This window comes from Berghia stephanieae, chromosome 2 (assembly GCF_034508935.2).
Source record: "Berghia stephanieae isolate SIO BIC M18660-M18661 chromosome 2, UCSD_Bste_1.3, whole genome shotgun sequence".
NCBI classification, from domain to species: domain Eukaryota; kingdom Metazoa; phylum Mollusca; class Gastropoda; order Nudibranchia; family Aeolidiidae; genus Berghia; species Berghia stephanieae.
The window spans coordinates 121,101,144-121,119,136 of NC_088361.1; the positions used below are offsets into that span (position 1 = coordinate 121,101,144).

The following is a 17,993-nucleotide window of genomic DNA, read 5'->3' on the forward strand; positions in this document are numbered from 1 at the left end:
TGTTCTGGATAAAAACGCCCTTAGAACTAAAACTCTTACGACATCTGTCACTATAGCTGTCATGTACTCATTCACACACGAGTTCTGGGTGGGGTTCCTGACCTCCCAGAGTGGGCAGGGAGGTACTTACTGCGTCTTCTATCCCCCTATATCTGTTTTCCAACTTGCTTTCTGTCTTTGTCTTGGAATGAGATTTCTTGGTTTCGTCCTGGTCCTGGCCAGATGCCCTGGCTGAGAGGGAAACAATCAAATGTATAGTTAGTTTTGGGAGATGATATTTTTTCCCTTGTAAATCATCTCTCTCTTATGTACTGTATTATGTTTCTTTATATTATATATCATTTGTAAAACGTTTGAGTGTATTCTCTTAGTGGGGACCTGTGCTTGTGTCTGGATGAGACTTTTAGGTGATCTCAATCTAAGTACTCTGATAGCGTGCTCTTGGAATCTACATCTGTTTCCTATTTGAACCATTCCCCTTTGTCTTATCTTTTCTTGGGTGCATTAATTGTAATTCTCGAACTTTTTACTTACTATCCCATTTTCTGCCTTTTTACTGGCGCTGATATGACCTTAATGTGTTGCAAGCGCCGTAAAACCCTTAAAAACAACAACAAACAACAAACACATGAGTTAAAGTGAGTTTTTAAGTACATACCAGATCTATCGTTATGTCAGACTTTTGCTTTCATTGTTATCCATTCATTCATTGACCACCCTGGCTGTCGCTTGACTTTATTACATGACGAGACACCGTAACGCCCAGTAAGACTTTCAGTGGTTTCAACAATGTCACAGCTACATATGCTAAGCTACTTACTTCGTACATCCGTTCGTTACTGATGTTTGGTACTTTCTCTCACTCCCATTGATGAATCAATTCAGCCCGTGAGTCACTCCGATGTGGGGGTCTCGCCGATCAGTGATCAGTGACGTCAAGAGTCATTAGACAACGCCAGGGGGTCCTTGTCTTTCACTGGACTGTCTGTCAGCGACAGGGCTCACCCCCGATTTGTCGTGTCATCAAAACACACTACTTGTCATGGCACATCCTTTTAATAAGGGGGTGACGTGTTGACGTTATCAAGCCTTTTCAGGCGGGAAACGATTTCATTTTTTTAAAAGACTGACATCATGTTTCCGTGAATGCTTGGCAGCTAGAAGCTGTGGGCTACTTTTGCTATGCATCTAAGTAAAATACTCAACATTTGTCTGCCAGATCAATCATACCAACACACAACTCGGTGTAAACATAACATTTTAAAAAATCTGACTGGGAATTTAGTGAGAACTCATCATCCAAAAAAAAAAAAAAAAAAAGTTCTGCAGAGCAATAATTAGGCCCATGGAGCCGGAGTTTATCCCGGTTTCTATGGGTATGAGGATAATAATAATAAAAATAAAAATAATAATAATAATAATAATAATAATAATAATAATAATAATAATAATAATAAATGGCATTTATATAGAGCTTCACAGTGTTGATACAGGCCCAAAGCGCTTTACAGTGATCTGAAACAAAGCATATTACAGTAAGACATGTGTAGATGGAAAAGTGATACAAATTCCATTTAACAACAACAAAACATGATAATAGTAGATATATCTAGCAACTTATGACGTAAAAAGATAAAACTTCAAGCGAGATTTGAAAGTTGCCAACAAATCTGGGCATCTCACGTGTGAAGGGAGAGAGTTCCAAAAATGGGGCGCCGCTAATTGGAAAAATTGCTCACCCTTTTTACGCAAGGTCTCAGGTTTGACAAGGATTGATTGGTCATTGACCTCAAATTTCTATTTGGGACATAGCTGTTCAGAAGGTCTTTAATATAGGAGGGATTGTTAGGTGCTCAAGGATTTGTAGTCAACAGTACAAATCTTATAGGCAACTCTTTTTTCCACTGGAAGCGAATGCAAATCACGGAGAAGAAGAGTTGCCGACGGGCATAATTTGTGTTTATTTCGTACGAGTTTGGCTGCGTTATTTTGAGCAACCCGAAGTTTGCACATTTTGTCTTTAGCTAAATTCGCCCAGAGGGAGTTACTATAGTTCAATTTGGATCAAACGTTCTACAAATACAAAACAAAACAAAAAAACAACAACAAAGCAAACAACAACAAAATAAAAGCAAACAAAACAAAAAAAAAAACATAACAAAGTGACACCCATAAAATTGAAGAGAAATATTATAGAAATACGATCATTTATAAAGATAACTTACTTGGTTTCTCTCCCTCATTGCGTACTATCACAGTACTTCGTGTATTTTCTCATCAGAGCATATGAAACCAAAATTATTCTCTGTCGTCAGTAGATTATATAAGGTACATGGTGCCTCCTGGACGTCTTGTTTGAGTGCTAGATCTAGAACTCCTTAGGAATGAACAAGAACCGATTGCTTTACTTAGCACAAAGATAAAATACATAACCGATAAGAAAATGAAAAAAAAATCCCCTTTTCTTCATCCTCAGGGGAAATTAGTGCTCTCTTTGCGGCAATGTGATTTTGTGGTATGACACTCACCTTCGCTTCGGAAGGTCCTGGGTTCGAGTCCCGCCCTGAGCGACGCATATTTGAGTCCTTGGAAAAGGCTCTTTACTCACATTCTCTTACGGTACTCGTGTGTAAAATGAGTCCCTCGCCAATAACAGCTTTGTCTCTGTCTGAAAAATTGTAAAATTATAGGTCTAACAAGTGTCATGTCTCGTCCTATATGTTAAAAGTTGTTGTTGGCTAGGATCCCCTGTAAAGCGCTTTGCGCACGTTTAGTGGATATTGCGCAATATCTCTGTCGTCGATCTGTTTTATTTTTTTTTTAGTGATGTATTTATGTTTTTATTGTTTTTTGTTATTGGTTGAAGAAGGGTTTTGAGCTCGAAACGTTCCATGTTTGGTATTTTGTTCTTTGTTGAAGCTGCTGCATTAATTTTTGTTAATTGCTTTTTGCAGTCCACAACTTCTAGTAGCTTAACTCATTCAATCCTAGATACTTTTGCTGTTTTTCAAAATTGGAAAAAATGTATTAAAAATTAGCATGCGCATAGTTTTATTCAACTATCATTAACATGCAAAAACTAAAAACAATAGCTTTGATACTACGCCTATAATTTGTCTCAGAAAAATGTAATAAATAGGCATGGGGTAAAAGTAACTCAGGTAAACTACGGGTATAGTCGATGTTAGGGTTGAGTGAGTTAATATCACTTTGTATAAAACACAAGACTGGTTAAGTTAATATATTTTCGATAATCACAATGATAGTGACTTTCGCTTTTATTTTTTAATAGCTAGAGACGGCTATGTGATCTTTCGGTATGACACTCGCTTTTGGATCGGAAGGTCCTGGGTTCGAGCCTCGCTCAGCGCATGGTTGAGTCTTTGGAAAAGGCTCATTACTCACATTCTCTCACCGTACGCAGGTGTAAAATGAGTACCTGGCCGTTAACAGCGTTGTCCCTGTCCGAATAGATCGTAATATTGCCTTACAGACGTCATGTCACGTCCTACATGTTAAGTGCGCATTCAGCACGTTTGGTGGACATTGCGCTAGATAAAAGCTCGATTTATTTTTTTTGGAGACAAAAACTAAAATCTCACAATTCTTAACGTTTAACCACTTTTTTCGTACCTGGTTGAACCCCAACACAATACCGTTTTGAGATAATAGGTCACATATGGGGAAAGTGTCTTGCTCAAGGAAAAAAAATCGCGATACGGTCAACATCTCCACCCCACCCCACACCCCACCTCCATCCCTCTCGGTGTAAGTCCAATGCCTCATATACTTGGCCACCTCGCTTTCAATGCTAAAAGCGCTTTGAGCACGTTTAGTGGATATCAGACTATAATGCCCACGCTTAACAAAAATATATTGTGACGCTCATGGGAATAGTAGGGAGCCGGGGGGAAGGGGGGGGGGGGCGGGAGGAGAAGAAGGTGACGGTGTGACTTGGGGGAATTTCGTTTAAACCCTATGGTCCAAGAAGTCAAATTTTTTTTTAAAATACATACAAATTGAGCTTTTATATAGCGCAATATCCACTATAAACGTGCTCAAAGCGCTTTACATTGGTCCCTGGCCAACAGCAACATTTAGCATTTAAGTCGGGACATGACGCCTGTTAGGCGATATTACATTTTTTTCGGACAGAGACAACGCTGTTAACGATCAGGTACTCGTTTTACATCTGAGTACGGTGAGAGGATGTGAGTAAAGAGAGTAAAGAGCCTTTTTCAAGGACTCAACTATGCGCCGAAGGAGTCTCGAACCCAGGACCTTCCGATCCGAAAGAGATTGTCATACAACTAGACCATATTATAGCAGTACAACCAAGGCTATAGCAAACAGATATTTACATCACGGACCAATGGAATGATGTGTGTACAGCGCCATCCCAATCATACTAGTGGCGATCAGTCACCTTTCCAATCACTCTACACGCCCAAAAAATACCTGGTATTGTGTCAACACCGCACTCCCTGTCCATCGACGTTACTAACTTTTCAAACTATTATTATTATTATTATTATTATTATTATTATTATTATTATTATTATTATTATTATTATTATTATTATTATTATTAGCATGCGCATAGATAGTTTTATTCAACTATCATTAACATGCAAAAACTAAAAACAATAGCTTTGATACTACGCCTATAATTTGTCTCAGAAAAAATGTAATAAATAGCATGGGGTAAAAGTAACTCAGGTAAACTACGGGTATAGTCGATGTTAGGGTTGAGTGAGTTAATATCACTTTGTATAAAACACAAGACTGGTTAAGTTAATATATTTTCGATAATCACAATGATAGTGACTTTCGATTTCATTTTTTAATAGCTAGAGACGGCTATGTGATCTTTCGGTATGACACTCGTTTTGGATCGGAAGGTCCTGGTTCGAGCCTCGCTCAGCGCATGGTTGAGTCTTTGGAAAAGGCTCATTACTCACATTCTCTCACCGTACGCAGGTGTAAAATGAGTACCTGGCCGTTAACAGCGTTGTCCCTGTCCGAATAGATCGTAATATTGCCTTACAGACGTCATGTCACGTCCTACATGTTAAGTGCGCATTCAGCACGTTTGGTGGACATTGCGCTAGATAAAAGCTCGATTTATTTTTTTTTGGAGACAAAAACTAAAATCTCACAATTCTTAACGTTAACCACTTTTTTTGTACCTGGTTGAACCCCAACACAATACCGTTTTGAGACAATAGGTCACATATGGGAAAGTGTCTTGCTCAAGGAAAAAAAATCGCGATACGGTCAACATCTCCACCCCACCCCACACCCCACCTCCATCCCTCTCGGGTGTAAGTCCAATGCCTCATATACTTGGCCACCTCGCTTTCAATGCTAAAAGCGCTTTGAGCACGTTTAGTGGATATCAGACTATAATGCCCACGCTTAACAAAAATATATTGTGACGCTCATGGGAATAGTAGGGGCCGGGGGGAAGGGGGGGGGGGGGGAGGAGAAGAAGGTGACGGTGTGACTTGGGGAATTTCGTTTAAACCCTATGGTCCAAGAAGTCAAACTTTTTTTTAAAAATACATACAAATTGAGCTTTTATATAGCGCAATATCCACTATACACGTGCTCAAAGCGCTTTACATTGGTCCCTGGCCAACAGCAACATTTAACATTTAAGACGGGACATGACGCTTGTTAGGCGATATTACATTATTTTTTTCAGACAGAGACAACGCTGTTAACGATCAGTACTCGTTTTACATCTGAGTACGGTGAGAGGATGTGAGTAAAGAGAGTAAAGGGCCTTCTTCAAGGACTCAACTATGCGCCGAACGAGTCCCGAACCCAGGACCTTCCGATCCGAAAGAGATTGTCATACAACTAGACCATATTATAGCAGTACAACCAAGGCTATAGCAAACAGATATTTACATCACGGACCAATGGAATGATGTGTGTACAGCACCACCCCAATCATACTAGTGGCGATCAGTCACCTATCCAATCACTACACGTCCAAAATTACCTGGTATTGTGTCAACACCGCATCCCCTGTCCATCGACGTTACTAACTTTTCAAACTATTATTATTATTATTATTATTATTATTATTATTATTATTATTATTATTATTATTATTATTATTATTATTATTATTATTATTATTATTATTATTATTATCATTATTATTTATAATCCCACTGTCTGCCCAACGGCTATTGCTGCTGTTCGTTTAACACAACCACAATTGGGATAAACTCTAGCTCGATTGGCCCAATAGGTCTAAAGAATTTGTAAGGTGAGTTTGATTTCTGAAAAAAAAAGACAATTATTATCAAACGGCCCACTCACGACATTAGACAATCACATTTAATGGGAAATAATTTTTAAAAAATTCCTGTCATATTGATTTTTGTTGGTTGTTTCCCTTGACTTTTCCGTCTTTGCAATAGCCATTGACACAAAACCAGTGTACCAAACCAATTATTACTGACATCTGGTAGATTGATGAAGAATAAAAGTAAATTTCAACCTATCATTATGTTGCTGGATTCGTTGTCCATCGATTTGGGGCGAAAAGATTTTTAAAAGAAGTATCCAGTAGACGATTTTCGTGATCCGCAATCATTTGAAGAGTTTACTAATTTCGATCAACCTCCCCGGAAATGAAACCGAGGCCAAAAGAGTTCAATGGAAACAAGGAACCAAGGAAAACTGAACGCCAGACTTGTCTTCCTACTTTATGAATGTTCAATGTTGTTCTAATTTGATATACTCTACCTGATGATAATGCGGTTGGTATATCAGTGTTATATTGTTTTCTCTTACTTATCCATGCGATTATCTAAAATACCAATGGAAAATTATTAAGATATTCCCATTTCATGCAGAAAAAATTGAGTTGTCCTTTTTCATTTATTTGTACTTGTACTCGATGGATGGATGCATGTAGTAATGTTCAAATCAAATTCAATTCTGATTCTGACTGTATTTCTATTTTCACTTCATTTAATCCACGTTTGAACTATGAGTATATTCATTCCATGATAAAGTTAAAAGGCAACAACAACAACAAACAATCAAATTTTTTTCTCGACTTTTTAGACGTTGCGATAACTTCGTCGGTGGAAAGATCAAAATCAAGTGGTCAAGTGGTGATGATTGTGTTGATTGATTGTGTGATCACTGTGACTGTGATTTGATTTATCGCTGTTTTTAGTTTTAGTTTGAAAAGTTAGGATTGGACTATGATGATTTAAAAATGTTAATTCAAAGAAGGCTACTGGTTAAAGCTTAGCCTAAACTTATACTTATATCTACCGATTATCATCATAGTAGGATTCCCAATCTCAGACTCAGACCTTTAATTTAAAGTTTAAAATGATAACAAACGCTAGCCATGGCCATAGTATTTTCAAATTGGCACACATTCATAGGAGGTAAAAAAAAAAAAAAGAAAGAAAACAAAATACTGAGTTACTGCATCATTCTACGTCAAACCTTGGTCAAGAGTCAGACAACAGAGAGATTACAGATTTTGTCTTTAAAATTTACTATTTGAAAAGTTTTTTTTTCTACAGAAAACTAGCAATGGGAGTGGGAGGCTAGCAATAAATAACTCTGTACTGATTGTCAAACTCAAACAGTGTAGCAACTTTATTTTTCAAATGTTATTTCAAGTCTCATCCATCTGAGCTAATAGAATCAAAGTTATTTTGATTTTGACAAACACACTTTCAACGTTCCTAATAATAATAATTAATGGACTAATAGTAATAGTGCTAAAGGTGGTGCATATCTAAAACATAAATATATGTTTATTTTAAGGGTATTTGTTTGTGTGTGGGGAGTGGGGAGGGGGGGGGGTGGATAATTTTATTTTTATTTTTACTCACTAATCAGAATTTGCACTTGGAAGCTCTCGTCCATTTAAATATCTAATAGTTATTTACATTTGTTCCTCATAAAACACACAGCTTTTATGACAGATTCAATTGTGGTATGAACCTATAGTCAGACAAAAATCCACGAGATATTCAAACATACGCACAGAGTACAGTGTTATAATGAGTGAGTTCAGCTTAACTATAAATATAATGCTAATGCCAAGATGTTGAAAGTATTGGTGTGTATTGTTGGCTACTTGCCCGTTATATAATTTTAGTGCTGTGTGTGTCTGTGCATATATGAGCGTATGTGTTTGCGCATGTTGTGGTTGAGTGTTTGTTCAGGGTAGGAATCCAAAGTGTAGTTTTCAAAGGCAGAGATTTTTTGCAGTTGCATCCATGGATGACATTTGCTGCAAATTTGATTTTCTCATTATTGTTGAAGATGAATGTTTTCTTGCACTTAATATTAATATGATATTTTGCTTTCTTTGCAGATCAATTCTTGGATTATGAGGAGCCAGAACTGTGGATTATTTTTTTTCAGAAAATGTTTGACAATGTGATCAGGCTGAAAGTTTTCAAAGTCAAATCTGAAAGTCAAGTGCTTTTAAGTGTTTATTTCTGTTGGATTTTATGTACAAGGAATGCCAATGAAGGTGATTGTGTGTTTTGATGAAGTTCGGGTTACCGTACCGTGTGGCGATGGAGATATACCTGTGTCGGAACTTATCACGAAGGCTATTCATCGCTACAAGAGGGCAACAGGGAAGGTAAGTGCATTTTCATCTCGCTATTGAAATATGCGATGGACTTTATTTTAGACCTGCTGCTTGTAATCTGAATAAGATCGGTCTTATATCATGAATTTTGAAAAAAAATATATATTCCATTCCAAATGCCAAATTTCTGATTAATTATTGCCCTGGTTTGGGCCTTTTACTGACACTGTCAGTAATGAAAATGTTTATGGAAACATATTTTTCATTCTCTTGTAGATATTTTTACCAAATTTGAACGATTTAATAAGCATATCTGCACTGTGATCCGGAAGGTCTAGGGTTGGAACCTGCTTCAGGCATTTTCTTTTTTTCCTTAGGCAAGATTATTTGCTCACTTTGGACAAGGATGATTCCTTTTAATTCAAAATTTAAAAGCCTTCTGCCTAGCACCATCACTATTGATGACACCAGCTTGTCATTTGTCATTTACATGGCTGAGAATCGAGAATTTTCCACCTAAATGGTGGTTTATCTCCGCCCACTACCATCACAATTCCACGTTTTTCAATTTTTTAAATATGAATTTAAAAAAACTCTCCACAACCACTAGATCAACATCCATGCCACCACTACTATTATAGCCACCACCACATCATCATCCCTACCACCACTACTACTACAACCACCACCACATCATCCTTCTTACCACTAGTACTACAACCACCACCACACCATCATCCCTAAGACTACTTACTACAACCACCACCGCATCATCATCCCTACACCACTACTACTACAACCACCACCACACCATTATCCCTACCACCACTAATTCAACTACCATCACATCGTCATCCCTACCATCACCACTACTACAACTACCACCACATCGTCATCCATACCACCACTACTACCACAACCACCACCACATTATCATCCCTACCACCACTACTACTTCAACCAGCACCACATCATCCCTACCTTAACTACTACAACCACCACCATATCATCATCCCTACACCACTACTACTACAACCACCACCACACCATTATCCCTACCACCACTAATTCAACTACCGTCTCATCGTCATCCCTACCATCACCACTACTACAACTACCACCACATCGTCATCCATACCACCACTACTACCACAACCACCACCACATTATCATCCCTACCACCACTACTACTTCAACCAGCACCACAATATCCCTACCTTAACTACTACAACCACCACCATATCATCATCCCTACCACCATCATTACAACAACCACAATATGTTGTAATTACATTTTCAACATTTGAAATTCCCCCCAGTGGTGTCAGAAATTGCTGCGAGACCATTACCATTTGATGGGTTTTCTATATTTCTTCATGGAATGCCAAGGCAACAATGTTGTCGCATGGAAGGGTGTATTTTAAAAAAAAATTATTTTTAACAGACACCTTTTCATATTTTGATTTTTATTCTCCAACAGTTCCTGCTCCCAATTTTTTTTTTCTTTTAATATTTCTAAATAAATGTATAAAATCATATATTCTTATACTAGGACATATACTCTTCAGTCTTCAGCGTTTGTTAGTAATGGTGCAGAAAAAAGTTTACTGTGGATATACATTCTATTTTTGTGGAGAATAAACTGTCCTAACAACCAGGTATTCCCTAAAGAAGTGCAATTGCTGCATGTTTGGCCATGTCTCTTCAGAAGGATTGAAGTTTGTCTTCATTGGAGGCAAGCTGTTGTGTTTTTTGGGGTTTTTTTTTTTCTTGAATTTATTTTTCTGCCTTTGCACACAAATTTGCAGACAACATACAGGTACAGGGAATAAATCAAGTGGACTAAATCTACTTTAGATTAAAATGCGGCCTTGGTCTCAAAACGGTTTGTGGCGGGTTCGAGCAGGTATGAAAAAAAAGTGATTTAAATGACAAGAATAGTGATTTTGCCATTTATTTAACCAAGTTCTTGTATTTTTTTAAAACACACAATACATGTTTAGCATTTAATTCAACCAGACTTAAATACCATTTTGAGCCGGTGGATTAGAAGTGGAAGATAATATGAAACATGATTTCCGTCATTGGAACATAATTTAACAGTTGGGTGAGAGCAGGGTAGGAGGTCCCCCATTATGAGCCATGTAGGTCAGTGTGTTTGTTGTATCTACAATACTTCTACTTCTCATTCTGAGTAACTTTTTGTAATTTGTCTTGAAATGAGATCGCTCAGTTTTGCCTTGGCTTGAGTAGGGACCATTATCCTGAGGATGTAGTCAATTTCATGTTTATTTTTTATTTTAAATTTCAGACATCATATTTTTTTTCCTCATAAATCATCTTGCTTTGTTGTATATTATTGTTAGTTTCTTGGAAGGTTCTCTATAGTTTTGAAAATGGAGTAAATGGGTCCCTGTGACTGTATCAGTGTTTTGAGTAGTCTCAGGCAAGACATATAAAATATTATAGACTTTTAAAGCAACAGCTCATTCTGTTCTCTGCTTGTATCTAAGTTCCCTTTGTCTTGATTTTTAATTCGAACACCAGACTTTGATCTGAATAAAAAATTTTGGAACCGGACCCTGTGACTGTATTTGGTTTTGAGTAGTGTCAGGCAAGACACATCAATATTATAGACTTTTAAAGCAGCAGTTCTGCTTGTATCTAAGTTGCCTTTGCCTTTATTTTTATTTCGAACACCAGACTTTGATCTAAATAAAATCTTTTGGAACGGTCTTCTATCTTTTTTCTGAGTGCTGCTGATAGCTGTTAACCGCAGTGAAAACAAATTAGGATTAGGTTAGTGTTTGAGAACAAAGGATTTAGGCCTCGTCTTCGTCATGATATCAGCCTGTCTTGTTTTCACTCTTCTTGACTCTTTGAACCTTGTAATGGTCACACGCACAACATGGACATGGTTTGGGGAGGGGGGTAAAGGTAAACGACGAGGGTGGAAGGGGCGATATATGTGGTTCGTCTTTTATGGGTTCACGAAATTGTCGCTTTAAAGAGGTGGAAGGAAGATATAATATGGAGAAGTTAGATAGGAAGAGAAGGTGGGGGGGTACGTGTGTATTGGACAGGCTCGACTCCACTCTCGTCTGACAGCATGTCTTACCCCTTTTTCACCAAGAGAGCAGTGCCGACTACGGCTTCGGTGGAGCCCAAGTCGCATCGCTCTTAGTGCTCGCTTGGTGAAAAAGGGTAGGCCTGCAGTCATAACTAGATAGTGAGATCTATTACATTCAATCTTGAAAGCGAAAGCGATTCAATGTCGATTTAAAAAGATTTAAATTTTAAATTAAAACAATGAGGTAGTTATGTAAGTAAGTAGAGGAAATGATGCGCGCGAAATGGTTTCTTTTTGCTTTCAAAGGCCTCCAAAAATGGTGTAGGTATAATATCAAAAATGGAATATGTGTTGCATTTATTAGTAGTAAGCGCCATTCAATCTAATTTTTTTCCAAGATTCTTAGTTTTATTAGCAATAACAGTATAATTATTCTCTCTCTCTCTCTCTCTCTCTCTCTCTCTCTCTCTCTCTCTCTCTCTCTCTCTCTCTCTCTCTACTGTCTCTCCATCTCTCTCTCTCTCTCTTGATATATATCCACTTAATCCGACGTAGTGTCATTCAATCTTCAACAGCTTTCTTTGAGGAAATATCAATTTTAATTGATTGTTTTTCACATTTTATAAGCGGGTGGTTGGATGGGAGCATCACCCTTGAATCATATACCTATGATGTTCGCATGGGTGTACGATCCGATAGTGATGTCGTTTCTTCTTCTCTTTACTAGCCTATCCTGCTTCTTTGGTTTGTGACTGTATTTTTGACAGGGGATATTTTTTTTCTGTAAATCTTCTGCCTGTTTGTTCTTGGTTATTTATAATTTAGCTTATGATATCTTTAGGTTATGATTTTGATTTACATTTGTTAGATTGCTTGTTTTTTTGTTTCAGCGGTCTCTCATATAACCTCAATTGTGTTGGAAGAGACGTAAAGCAACAAACAAACATTTTATAATGGAGATCTAATGATTCGTGTTCTTTTCAATGCTTGTTCTTATCGTTTTCCACGCATTTTTGCGAAATGTCCATTTACCGCTACTTAGCAGTTAAGAGGTCTGTTTGTGAAGCCAAAGGAAATCATTCAGGTAGTTGTTGGTACGTTTGGCGGAAACAATGGAGGATCATTGTTATCGTTTTCGTCTCTTTCAGTGTTGTAGGTGTTGTATGCCCAGGGGATGTGATCAGAATCAGATCAAAAGGAAAGGGTGATCCCCCCCCCCCCTCCCCCGGTGCTCTCTCTCTCTCTCTCTCTCTCTCTCTCTCTCTATCTATCTATCTATCTCTCTCTCTCTCTCTCTCTCTCTCTCTCTCTCTCTCTCTCTCTCTCTCTCTCTCCCACGCCACGCTCTCTGCACATCAAACGTAGATATCAGTGAAAGCGTCCACGCCAGGCTTTCTGTTTTTATATTTGCGTGACCTCAATATTATCCGATACGATATCAGTTGTGTGTGTGCATGCACGCCTAGGCGACTCTGATTAGGGGATAGTGGTTGACGGAGTCGAGGCAGACGAAATAATTGATGAAGTCCATTGTTCCCGGTTGCGGGGTTTGGCTGGGTGACTCAAGGCCATTGTGAGAGACTAGAATTCATGGTTTTTATAATAATATTTTCCCCATTCCCGACAGCCGTTGAAAAAGATTGTATTTGTATGCTTGTTAGTCAGAAGACTTGGGTTTAAGATTGTACCAGCTTTGCTGTTTTGTCAGTGTAATTTCTGCCTAAATAGCCTATATCTAAAACAGAATGTATGACGGTATCTAAAAATAATAACCCACCAGCCTGTGTAATAACAAGCAGAGGACAAACAATACAACAAGTTGAATGTTTCAAATATTTAGGCTTCAATGTAACATCCAATGGAAAATCAGATTGTGAAATAAAGAAAAGAATAGGTATGGCGAAGAATGCATTCAACCAGCTGCATACAATTATGAAAAGCAGGAATATTAGCATGAAAACAAAAATCAAAGTCCTGGATTGCTATGTACTGTCTGTGCTGCTATGTGGTTGTGAGAGCTGGACCATAAACAAGACCATGGTTAAAAGACTGGAGGCAGTGGAAATGTGGTTTTACAGAAGAATGATGAGGGTGTCATGGATGGAAAGGAAAAGAAATGAAGAAATTTTAGAAATGGCAAACAGAAAAAGATCACTGATAACAAAAATCATCAAACGCCAAATGGAATTTTTAGGACACATTATCCGCCACCCTGGTTTGGAAATACTCGCCTTGACTGGAAAGATGAATGGAAAAAGAATAAGGGGAAGACAAAGAATAACGTATTTGAAAGGGATAAGAACTTGGACAGATGAAGCTGAGAAAGGTGGCGCTGCTTTAATAGAATTGGCAAGAGATAGATCAGCTTGGCGGAAGATGACCTCCGACGTCTGCTTCAGATATGGAACTACATGAGATGAGAATTTCTGCCAGTGGATCACTTTTTAACGATAAACACCTTGTATACGCTGAGCATTATAAGTATAATATACCGTTTAAAAATAAATCTACCGAGGTGTTGAGCCGCCGGCTGTACCTATGTCAAAAAGTATAAAATATAAGCTTTTTGTTTTTTCTGTAGGAAAATGTGCTTTTCCTCCTAAATTGTACACATTGTGACAATATTTTACTCTTTTGTTATGTTCCTCCCTTCCTTTAGACAATTTCTAAACATTCTACATGGTTTTCATCACCCTCATCTTAACAGGCCATTGATGGTTGGTTCTTATTTTTGAAATTTAAAAAAAAAACTGTTAAAATTCCTTTTCCTCACAAGCAATCAATCATATCCAAGATTATCTAGCCCGAGAGATACTGAGATTTACATTTTCGAATCGTACAATAATCCACCCCCTCCCCCCCCCCCCCCCCCCCCCTCCCACACACACACATACAGAAATCTTACACTTTTTGGCTAGCAATCTACTTTTTCTAGTAAATTAGGTTGGCAGATACATACGTAGGACAAAACCTACAATACAGCCTGTTATGTGCAACTCATTATAGGGTGGAGACCTCCAAATTTATCGTCCATCTCTGACAAGACGAGGTCAACAAGTGCAAAATGTCATACCATCGATGAGTCAATTCACTGATTCGATCTCTCGGGTCTAATTTAAATCACATTGCAAGTCCAAGACTGGATCTCTCTATGCTAGAACGACACACACTGTACCCACAACAGTGGATGAAGGATTTTTCTACTTTGTGCAACTTTGTGGTCTTGTGAGCGGTACCAAGTTGAATCATTGATCAAGTCTCTTTGCTCACATTCTCTCTTCATATTCAGGTTTTAAAGGGAGCTCATGGTCCGTGACAGTCTTGTCTTTGGTCCGGGACAATATGTAAAAGCCCCTTAGGGGCGTGATGTCTTGCCCTGCATGTTTACTGTTGCCGATGGTTTGGGATATTTTGTCAAGCAATTTTGAGCACGTTTATTGGATCACTATCAAAGCTTTTTTTTCTTTTTTTTTTTTGGATCGAATTTGAAATTTTACTTTGATATTGAATAAAATTGTCCTCTTACACAACATTTATCGAGGAACGTTCAGTGCTGCTTAAGCCATTTTGCAGATAGAAACAAAATTACTGTAAACGCCAACGCGAGAATATATTTCGACAAGCCAAAAAAAAAAAAAAAACGCATAGGCTTTATCACTGTTGCCAGTTCACTTAAAACCCTGAACACCGATAAGATACTGGTATGTTGCCCCCCCCCCCCCCCCACACACACACACATATATATCTTTCCAAGAAAACCTTTACTTAAGTCTGGATCCATCGATATTTGAAGTAACGATTTTTCTGGTTAATTTTTTATATGTGTGTTTTGTCAGTATACTTCAGTGGGGTCTTGTCCATTAAATCCCCATCGCAGGTGCTATATGCATCATCATAGTTAAAGAAGGCGTAATCTTTCCTTGCTCGTTCCCCCCCAGACTCTATAATTACCGTGTATCGTAAACATCTGGACTTAGGTTCAATCCTTTAGAGGCTGGATTCAATCTTAGTCAAAGCAGATCCTACCGTTTTCACCAAAAGAGCAGCATTGATGCATTTTAGAAGCCTCATCGCGTCGCTCTTTTGATGAAAATATGGACACGGTTAAGTTTGCGGATAAATAATAGTTAAGTTAAATAATGAGATAAATTTCGAAATACATGCCGTGAAAGAGTTAAAGGATTGGTTGATAACCTTCACTGATTTACTTGCTTGAGTTTTTCCTTTCTACCTGCCCAGCCTTTCTGTGACAAAACATACTTTTTAAAAAACCATTTATTTTGGCTTCAATTATATTGTACCTATGAGTAAAAATGACCCTCAACTTGTGAAAAAAAAGAAAATAATAAAAAAATACCCCCTCCCCCTTCAATCTTGAGACATCTTTATAATAAGTGACTTCCTTGAAAAGAGTTAAGAATTTTTGTCAAGGTTAGGGTCAATCTTAATTCATTTATAATTTTCGGCCAAAATATATTCAATAAAAGTCATTTTGTAAGTGTTCCATCGATGTTTTGGTCGAGGCGTTGTAGGTACTTTACCTCTATCACCGACGCTGTGTTGATTTAGGCTTCAGGCAGGTGCCTTGTTTATTATCGTTTGCTGTTCTTCCCACCCCATGACGCCATTTTCTGTAACGTTTAGACTGGAAAAAGAGCTCGCATAGATTGGGGTAGATTAGGTTTGGATGGTAGGAGGCTAGCTGGCTTGGTTCGTCGATGTAATTCTAGCTCCCAAAGCGGTCGAGAGAGCACAACCATCATGTAGTTAACGCGTAATGGCATGGGCGTCTTATCCTGTTAAAAAAAAAAAGAAGAAAAAAAAGAGCGATTTTGAGCGCGGTCAAAATGACCAGATGGGTGATAGTGATCACAAAGCATTGCCCCGACGTTGTGTCCATGAGTAAGGCATTTCACCCACATAGCGGCAATGGTAGTTTTACTTGTCTCGACTTTAAGCAGTGGCGGATATTGTTAGTGTTAGTGCAATAAAAGGACGCCTAATCAGCGACTTCTACCGTCATGCTATAAAATGACAGTTCTGGATATGTCGGATTTCGTTTGGGATTTGTTTGGGGGAAAAATATATGTATATTTGGCGTCTTTGCGTTCGGTTAATTGCAGATTTTTGGTCGATTACAGAATTATGCTGAGCAAATCACAGATTTTCCTACTGGGGAGGTCTATGTACCTTTGTTATCGTGTACCATCTTTTTCCTAATCGCAAATTTGAGTGACCTCAATAAATGTCGCGAGCAAGCGCCGTTAACCAGGTGGGCGTTACTTTATTGTTATGCGCCATTCAAATATTCAATTCTGGAGTTTATTTAAAATGATAATCCACAGCAGCTTTGAACAGAAGCGTAGACATTATAATTACTGCCTTTTATCAAGACTCCCTGCCGTGTTAAATCTTTTAAAACATTTGATATAACTGACAATCAGGTTTGTATTTTTTTTCTTCCTCAACTTATCGGCAATCTATTTATTTTTTGTTACTTTTTTTTCGTGTGGGATTGGGGGGGGGGGGGGTCGTTTCGTTAAAGTTTCTTAAGATATTTTATTTCATCACATCGTCGGGCGTGGGCATATTTTAATCTTGTCTCTGATGACAAGACAAGACAGTTGGTTATTATAATATGGTTCCCCGGTGTATGCCAATCTGAGACTAGAACTTTGAGAAGATTTAATTTTGTAAGAATGCACCCATCCGTATGAATACGTGCGTCGATGGGCACATTTAAATATATGTATTGCTTTTTTTTTTTTCCTTTATTATTATTATTTTTTAATTTTTGGAATGTAAACCATGTTTCTATAATAATATGTGGTCCGCCGCCTCAATCTGGTATTGTGTCAGGGTGAACTAGATGCCTATAAAAGTGATTTTAGCTTTCAATACAAAATTTCATGTTTTGCTTTTGTTTGTTTTGTTTGACAGGGTGTGGGGGGGGGGGGGGGGGGGTCTTTTTCTGTTTTATTTTTTTTTCAATCTTTGGAAACCATTTTTTTCTCTACATAATAAAATATAAATAGAAAACAATTCCCGTGATCATTACTACAATATTTAATTTTCAGTTTTTAAATCACCATGCTATATTACTGTTTCGAGATCGTGGGTTAAAAATGCTACTGTTACTTATTTGTATGGAGCGGGTTTTTTTTTCTCATATTTTGTAATTTTGTCTTAGATCATACCATAAAATGCCTTTAAAAAAAATTATTTGACAGTCATGTAACATTCAGTCTTGACTGAGGCATGAGGCAGTCGGTTTATTTGAAGAGAAGACATGACATGTTTGATGTATACTGTATACTGTACATTGATGAA

At 37.8% G+C, this 17,993-nt stretch overlaps 1 protein-coding gene across 2 annotated transcripts in view; it reads left to right on the forward strand.

Moving 5' to 3' along the window:
* Nucleotides 1-6,652: 6,652 nt before the first annotated feature.
* Nucleotides 6,653-17,993, forward strand: part of LOC144966455 (partitioning defective 3 homolog) — a 71,750-nt gene continuing 60,409 nt past the window's right edge. For both annotated transcript variants that reach the window (XM_078902999.1, XM_078903000.1), the window contains exons 1-2: nucleotides 6,653-6,779; nucleotides 8,369-8,644. In XM_078902999.1, coding sequence (XP_078759125.1) covers nucleotides 8,519-8,644 — 126 coding nt within the window. In that variant the 5' untranslated portion in view covers nucleotides 6,653-6,779; nucleotides 8,369-8,518. The remainder of the gene's footprint in view (nucleotides 6,780-8,368; nucleotides 8,645-17,993) is intronic.